Here is an 8,710-nt window from a genome sequence, read left to right on the forward strand (position 1 = left end):
ATGCATGCTCACTGGCCAGCTTGTCTTTGTGCATGCATGTGGGCCAGAAACTGGAAGACCAGCTGGCACATTGGAAACCAGAAGTTCATCTTCCCAGTGCAAGCACGCCATTGGCTGACTGCTCTTCCAGTTTCTGGCATGTGCGCATGCGCGCATGCTCCCATTTTGGCACTCAGTGCCGAAAAGGTTTGCCAACACTGAGTCCTAACTAATTGTGAATAAAAGCATTAGGTCAGAAATCAGAAGACCCCAGGTTCTAGCTGTGCCTTAAGAATGGAAGCCAGCTACCATGTTTCCCCCAAAATAAGACCGTGTCTTATATTTTTTGAACCCTGAAATAAACGCTTGGCCTTATTTTCGGGGAGGTCTTATTATTTTGGGCGCGTGGAGCAAGATGGGCTCCTCTTGCCGTCTTACCTGATTTCCAGCTCTGTGTTTAAATATTTTTGGGGAGGGCTTATTTTCAGGGGGAGGCTTATTTTAACGCATACGCTCAAAAGTCCAATTGGGCTTATTATCAGGGGATGTCTTATTTTCAGGGAAACAGGATAGATGACTTTGGGCCAGTCACTCTTTCTCAACCCAACTCTCACCAGGAAAACCGTAGTAGCATGCCAAGAGTGACTCAAAGGCACAAAGGATTTTGTCTCCATCGATTTTGTCTGTGGAGAGTCTAATGGTCATGCTTGTCCCAAAGGTGTTTTTTTCAAAGGGCAGTTGGACTTCGTTTTTCACTGAAGATGTTTCGCTTCTCATCCAAGAAACTTCTTCAAGAATTGAGACACCACAGGATTTTAATTTGAGCAGGTGAGATATAACCATATCGTTCTCTTAGCGATATCCTAAGGCTTTAAGAAGCCTGAGTGGCACAGCAGACTAATGCTACTGTTAAAGGTAGTATTTAGCTTCCAGCTGCCTGCAATTACTGCGAGTTCAATTCTCACCAGGCTCAAGGTTGACTCAGCCTTCCATCCTTTCTAAGGTAGGTAAAATAAGGACCCGGTTTGTGGGGGCAATAAGCTGACTTCGTATAAATATACAAAAGGATGAAGGCTATTGCTTAACGCACTGTAAGCCGCCCTGAATCTCTGGAGAAGGGCGGCATATAAATCAAAATAAATAAAATAAATAGCGACAACCCCGAAGTGATTTCACGCTGCCTTCCTTGGGGATATTTTCCCCACTCCCCAATCTAATCCGCAGCATACAAGAAAAACAATCCCCCAGCGCTCTGCCCACTCACTCCTCAAGGGCGAGTCTACCGAAGTCTTTCCCATCAGCCACGGTCGGTTAAGTGCTGCCACCTAACGGTGCCTCAATTCATATCACACACCTATGGCCTATGCATGCCGATTGTGATGATGCAAACCTTTTCGGCAGATTAGCATTCAGATGTATGCAATTATGTAACCTTTTCCAAACCAAAAAAGAGCAGATCCCGTTGCATTTCCGACCAAAAACCTTGAGGGAGCTCCGATCCCGGCTCCGTTTGCCTTTTGACTCGGGGTTGGGAAACGTCGGGGGCGTTGCTGTGAGCCCGCCTCGACGCGACCTACCGCGAGAGGAGCCTGTGGGCGGGCAGTGGGACGTCGGTTCTTTCGCCCCGCTTTCGTCCCTGCACGCGCGACCTTTGCGGAAGGTTAGTCCGGATTCCCCTCGCGTCGCTTCTCTCTTGCTTCCCCCCCCACCTCCCCTTCAAGTTGCCTTTTTAGCGGGAGGGAGACTGGAAATAAACGAGCTTGGTTTGAGGGTGGCGACATCGACCCAGATTTGTTTTTAAGGAGAAGCGGGGGGAGAATTTCAGGAGCAAAATCGAAAATGTTTTGGTTTTTTTTTTTTTAGTTGCACAGGTAGCCCGGTGTGCACACTTTCCGATCTGCACCCTTTAAACGCGCATCTGGCAAGTGCATGGATCTGGCAAAAATGGTCAGGCGCAGGAAACATGCACCTGGCAAAATTGGTCAGGCGTAGAAAAGTGGTAGAGGTTTTTTTTTTTTTTTCCCCTTCTTCTCCAGCTTGGAACACGCCTCCCACCGTTATCTGTGGACTTTCTGCCTTTCCCTGGCCTGATAGGAGGTTGCGCAAACCCCGTGTTTGCGCCTTTGGTGCTTGCCCCCCACCCCCACCCCCACCCCCGGTCTGAAATTCGGGTTAAAATGTCGCGATGAAGCATAAACCGGTATCAGAAATGGGGTTTGTACAACCCATTCGGCTAAAACGTGTGCCCGATGCTCCGCGATCACAAGCCATGATTAATTTGCAAGATCAGTTGTCGAGACATGAGAACTAGTTTGGCATGTAGCTTGTCCAGACGATTAAAAGCAGCGTAGAAAGCATTCTCGAGTCCCAACACGTCTGGACCTGGTTTTGAAGAACCGCGTGTCTTCCTTCTGGCTTGCGAAAGTTTTGTGGGAATTTACTTTTGTCCCGAGATTTGGTATCATTTTTTTTCCCCAACGGAAAGTGTACACCGTTTTTTCAGCATAGGTAAACATTGCTCTATTTTTTTTCTTTTAAGTCGGTGGTATGAAATATTTACAAGCGGTTCACCTGAAAAGAAAGTCTGATTTAAAAAAAAAATCTGGATATGGTATTTATTTATTTATATTTGTGTTACAGCATGAGTGTGGATTGGATTGGCTATGGTTATGCTGCATTGGTCGCCTCCGGTGGAGTAGCTGGCTATGTAAAAGCAGGTATAGTATCCCCCTTGTTTTCTACAGCTTTCATCTTCTGTCAGTTTCTTGGCACAATTAAAATGCAATTTTTATTTGTCATGTTTATGTAGTGTATATTGAAAGTGGTGACCCTTTGAGAGCTCTATGCAATGAAATTTCATTTTAATGTATGCTGATAAGTGTACATTCAGAGTGACAATAAAGTTATTCTAAGACTAAGTCTATTTTGGAACGTCTTACTTCATTACAGTTTAAGATAACAAAACTGATTACTAGATTTGTCATTTTGCGAAAAGCTTGGGGTGGATTTTAAAAGTATAAGCAGTGCATGCTCCATTCTACCACAACCCAAGCCCTTCCTCAAGTTCCGGAACTTCTAAGAACAATGCAATTTCAATTTAATGCAATAATTTCAATTTAAAATATCTTAATTCCCAACTGCCAGAATGCTAGGATCCAGGACAAAATTCTTGGGCATGAATGCAAATAAACAAGATTACTATTCAAAGCTTGCCGTCATAAAGAGAATTACACTTGTTGCAGATTTCTCCTTGCAACAGTTTTGTACATGACTTTTTATAAACCCTGTGTTTATTATTCCTGATGTGTCCCTCCCCCAAGTTCTCTTTTCTCCAAAGAAATGGCTAACTTGTAGCTTTGATAAGAGAATTCCCTCCTACCAGAGCTTATCATAAGGCTTGCTATAATTTGTGATGGACAAAATTCAAAGGCACTCTGCAGTAAGCTTTTATGACCTCTCCCACTAGAGCAGAGGTGGGCAACTATGGCCCTTTTATGACTTCTGGAATTCAATTCCCAGAATTCCTGAGCTAACATGGCTGGCTCAGGAATTCTGGGGGTTGAAGTCCACAAGTCATAAAAGGGCCATATTTGCCCACCCCTGCACTAGAGTAAAGCTAGAAGAAACACAGCAGTTCATTGGGTTAACACATTTAATGTTGTAACCAAGTTTTGTTGTCTGCTTAAACTAGGCAGTGTCCCTTCCTTAGCTGCTGGTCTCCTCTGTGGTGGGTTAGCAGGATTGGGTGCTTATCAGCAGTCAACGGATCCAAAGAATATTTGGCTTTCTCTGGGTAAGGTTTTTTTTTTTTTTTGCATCAATATTCCACACACACAGACATGTTTACATCAATGTATGTTTGTGTATGCACCTACACTTTATGAGATTACCTTCAATACATGTATTCCTTTTGCCTTTAGCCTGTCCTGAGATTCAGTGTACTTGCAATTCAAGATTTAAATTAATGGCAAAAACATAGACCCATGAAGTATTTAGCTATCTAACAATGTGTTCAAGTTTTCACCAGTGATGTGTCATCTTTTTTGTTCACCTTGTAGTTTATATGCATTTTAAATTCTCACTTTATAAAGCATGCACTATTTCTACATTTATACATATTTGCAACCAAACCCTTATATCATATTCATACCAACCTTTTTTGTGGATCTTGGTATTCTTTTCCCACTTGTGTAATTTGAGGTCCAAATCACTTCTAACAAAGCAGCACATTGGAGACTAGTACAGGGAGTCCTCAACTTATAACAGTTCATTTAGTGACAGTTCATAGTTACAATGGCACTTTGTATGTGCTGTTACATACAGACTTATGACCATTTTTCATAGTTACAACCTTTGAAGCATCCCCATGAACATGTGATCAAAATTCAGATGCTTGGCAACTGGTTCAGTTATGACTGTTGCTGTGTCCCAAGGTCATGTAATCACCTTTTGCAACCTCCTGACAAGCAAAGTCAATGGAGAAGCCAGATTCACTTAATAACTGGATTACTAACTTAACTGTAGTGATTCACTTAACAACTGTGCCAAGCAAGGTCGTAAAATGCGGCAAAACTCAGTTAACTAATGTTTCACTTAACAGAAATTTTGGGGCTCAATTGTGGTTGTAAGTTGAAGACTACCTGTAATTGCATAACTAAGAGACAGTAAAAATTCCAGATTCATGGCTCTGAAAATAATGTATGAGGGCAGAAAGTAGCAAATTTCAGTATGATCCATACCCACATAAAAGGGGGTTTCTTATAGTATCAACCCTTTCCTGACACCATGATTTTATTTGATTGCACAGTCTCCCTTAAATATCATAATTAGAACACTTAATAATTTGGGTTGTCATTTTTTTTTCTAGCTGCATCGGGAACCCTGACTGTCCTGATGGGAATGAGATACTATAACTCTAGAAAATTCATGCCTGCAGGGTTAATTGCTGGTGCCAGGTACAATTCGTATTTTTCCATTGTTAATTGTAGGATTATTGTTTGAAAACAACAGAAAATTAGACAATGTGGTGGGTTTTCTTTGGATAAACACATGGCATAGCCAAGAACATATTGTGTAAGGATTTACTAGCAATTTACTGACATGTTAATTTATTATTTAAACTCTATTAATGGTGGATTTCTCTTTTTATTTAAACAGTCTATTAATGGTAGGCAAACTTGGACTACAGATGATGGAAAAACCTCTTTAGCCATAATTGTGCAACAACAAGAAAAAAGAGACCTACAGAGGACTGCCCTCCCAATGCCTGTTCAGAACAAAACTCAAGACAATATTAATGCTTTGTAAACGTTTACAATTTGCAAAGTTTTTAAACTTCAAATTCTGCTCAGGTTTTGTAAAGCATCAATCATTATAGAATTATAGTTTTCATATCTGTTTTCTCATGAATGCATTTGTCACAACTCCAAACATCTTATGATGATGAACATGTGAAACATGGTAAACAGGAAATACACTTAATTTTGTGTCATCATATTTCCAAGCTGAAATTAATCTCTCTGTATATCTGTAAGATGTTCCACTCAAAACAAAAAGTTTATAAGTTTTCTTTATAATTGACTAAAAACAATTAAATGTCTAAAAGCCTTTTGAATTGTGAGACTTATTCCTAATTTTAAACAAATGTGAATTCCAAAATTTTAAGCTGTAATCTTTTAGGGTTCAAGGCTAATTAGGCTAATTTTATGTTACCTGGAAACACACAGACTAATATTTTTATCAACATTTTTCAATGAGTACCTGTTTTCAAATATATTACTGAATTAATTCTGAATGTAATGACGCATTTAAAACTGTAATATCTGTACCCACAGATCTCCTGATCATTCTTCACATTTTTGTACAATTGGAAGTAGATACAAACATGCTTAGAGTAGTTCCATTGAAATAAAACGTCTGAGTTAATCATGTTTAATAGTTTTACTCCAGATATAAATAAATCAGAGTGCAATTTACTGCTTCTAGAAAGCTTGAGAACATTTTACATGGTAAGTCTTTATATGGCCAAATCAGTCTCTAAGAGAAATGGGCATCCCATTTGAAATTACTGAATGCTATGTATCAGGGGTGTCAAACCCTGAAAACAGCAAAGGACCGGCCCACAGTGCCTCTGCCAGCAAAAACAGAGCTCGGGAGGGGTGCATGTGGCCCTCCCGGGCTTTGTTTTCACTGGCAGAGCCCTGGAGGAGGCTGTCACAGCTGAAAACAGAGCCTGGAAGGACAATGGATTCCCCAGCCCCACCCGCGCCATCACAGGTGCCCCCAACACAAGTGATGATCTAGCCATGCCCAGGCAAACCCCCCCCCCAAGAGATCAAACCCAACCCTGATGTAGCCCTCAATGAAATCGAGTTTGACACCACTGCTATATATGTTTAATGTTGGATTAGGCTTTCCACACCCTACAGTTCACTAAAATGGACCCTGGTAGAGCGGCAAACTAAAGTATCAGCTGCCTGCAATTACTGCAAGTTCAAATGTCACCAGGCTCAAGGTTGACTCAGCCTTCCATCCTTTCTAAGGTAGGTAAAATGACCCAAATTGGGGGGGCAATAAACTGACTTTGTATAAAATATACAAAAGTATGAAGGCTATTGCTTAATGCATTGTAAGCTGCCCTGAATCTCCGGAGAAGGGCGGCATATAAATCAAATTAAAAAAAAAAAAAGTCATATGATTTGATCATTTTAATAATGTATATAAAATATAAGCAACTATCAACAGGTCACTTCTATTGTAAAGAAAACTCCGTTTCCCAATATTTAGAGAGTAATTGTGTTGAAAATGCAGACTTCTGCTTTTCTCAGGTACCCAGAAAAAAAAAAAACTTTTGTACAAACCTTTTTTAGATTTTCAACAGTAAACACTCAGGTAATACAGGATTCATTGCTGTATGTCAGACAACATGATGATGTCCTCTGAAGTGTTTAAAAGCATTTTAAAAACAGAATTCAGTATTACAGGTAGTCCTTAACTTACAACCATAATGGAGCCTGCTAATTTAGTTGTAAATTGTCATGATAAAGTGGGTCATTGTGTGATCAACCCGATTTTACCTTTTTTTTCTTTCTTGCAGCAATCATTAAGCAAATCCATTGTTAACCGTGGTGCATTTTCAAAAAATGGAAGTAAAAAATCAATTTTTGACAAAATTGTAGTCATGTAACTGTGGTAAAGCTACATATAAAACCATAAATGTGGGGTTGGTTGCCAAACACCCAAATTGCAGTCATGGGATTGCGGGAAGGACGGCCTTCGGAACCAGGTTAGAAGTAGTTTTTGTGGGGGTCTGTTGTAACTTTGAATGGGTGCTAAGTGACCGATCTTAAGTTGAGGACTACCTGTACTGTATTTTGATATACTGATAATACTTTATTGGATAAGAGCAAGAGCACGGATTAATTTAAGCACAAGCAAGGCCTTCTTTCTCAGTACAGAATTCCATCTCTTATTCAAGGAAAAAAGCCTCAGTTCAGCAAAAGCGAATGTTGAGCATATTTGGAGAAAACACTCATGTTTTAATAAAATTATGCCAAAAAAAAAAAAAAAGAGTAACAACAGAGTTCTTTGCCAAAACAACTATCCTGTAGTAATTTCTTCCCTTTTACATCACCAATTTAAACTATTTTATGTCAATATATGCAAAGGAGTATAAAACATCGGGATTAATTAACATGTCTATAATACACCCTAGTTAGCTCTATTTTTCAAGAGTATATAAAAAGGCAGAAAATTTAAAAAAATTATGAAGTGCAGAAGGCAGAAAATTAAGCTGCTGTTCACGTAATGATACCAGGATTACTCTTGGGTGTACTGAAACATATGCACAGCTTAATTATTTTCCAGGTGCCATTCAAAGGGCGTTTTTAATTTCTTAAACCTAATACGGTTTAGGCTTGATGATCTAAGAGATTACCTCTCTCTGGACCTTAAAGATCAGCAAACAAGGCCTCACAAAATGTCTAACTAAAATCCATTAATCAGGCACCTAGGACAGGCTATTCCACCAGTTCCAGGCTTTGAAACATTATTGCAGATTTTACACTTGACTATTTTTATCCCAGCTTATGAGAAAAGAATCAAGATTTTCCTCTTCAATCAGCCTTTTGAGCTGGCTGGAGATTATTTGTATAAACATATTTTATATGAATAAATTGTTGGGGTTTTTATTTATTTATTTAGCCTACCAATCATCTTCAAAATACCAGAAAATCAGGATGTACAAACAAATAAATATTAAGCTATAAATACATCACTTTTTCTGATGGAAGACTTCTATAATATGTTGTGTTCCTGAGAAGTTCACTTTATTTTTTTTTAAAAAAAGATTTTCAGTTGAAAACCAGCCTAATTGCAAAGGCAACTTTGTGCTGGTTTTTTAAGGTAGATTTCTTTAAGACAGCATTTCTAACACAGTGAATTATGTAAGTTTTGAAAGACTGAAATAAGTCAATTTAATATTACTGCTATTCTGTATTGGGATAAAATATTGCACACATAACAGCAACTTTAAAAATTATTCAGTAATTGGCCTTTATATTATTAATTCAAGGTTTCATTATGTAAATACACTTAACAGTAAATCCTACTGAAATTGAGACAGCATATTTACGTGCATTCTATCTTAAGTCTTAATTCAAATCAAATATGTCCTCCACAACAATAGTGTACAATTTAAAAAAATAAAATACATACAAAATACTTTTCAGTA

The 8,710-nt window shown here is 38.9% G+C and overlaps 1 protein-coding gene across 1 annotated transcript; it reads left to right on the top strand.

The window, feature by feature from the left end:
- The first annotated feature begins 1,329 nt into the window (after positions 1-1,329).
- On the top strand, positions 1,330-5,593 carry LOC117672479 (transmembrane protein 14C-like). Its single transcript, XM_034429128.2, has 5 exons — positions 1,330-1,639; positions 2,620-2,696; positions 3,671-3,772; positions 4,847-4,934; positions 5,137-5,593. Exons 2-5 carry the CDS (start codon positions 2,621-2,623, stop codon positions 5,186-5,188), a joined length of 318 nt encoding a protein of 105 aa, XP_034285019.2. The 5' UTR covers positions 1,330-1,639; position 2,620; the 3' UTR covers positions 5,189-5,593.
- Positions 5,594-8,710: the final 3,117 nt, after the last annotated feature.

Source organism: Pantherophis guttatus, chromosome 3 (genome assembly GCF_059756535.1).
Source record: "Pantherophis guttatus breed Tessera chromosome 3, ASM5975653v1, whole genome shotgun sequence".
Lineage (NCBI taxonomy): Eukaryota > Metazoa > Chordata > Lepidosauria > Squamata > Colubridae > Pantherophis > Pantherophis guttatus.

Coding starts and splice junctions, on each gene's coding strand:
- LOC117672479 (XM_034429128.2), top strand. CDS start 2,621: ATGAGTGTGGATTGGATTGGCTATGGTTATGCTGCATTGGTCGCCTCC. Junction 2,697..3,670: donor AGCTGGCTATGTAAAAGCAG/GTATAGTATCCC, acceptor TGCTTAAACTAG/GCAGTGTCCCTTCCTTAGCT. Junction 3,773..4,846: donor GAATATTTGGCTTTCTCTGG/GTAAGGTTTTTT, acceptor TTTTTTTTCTAG/CTGCATCGGGAACCCTGACT.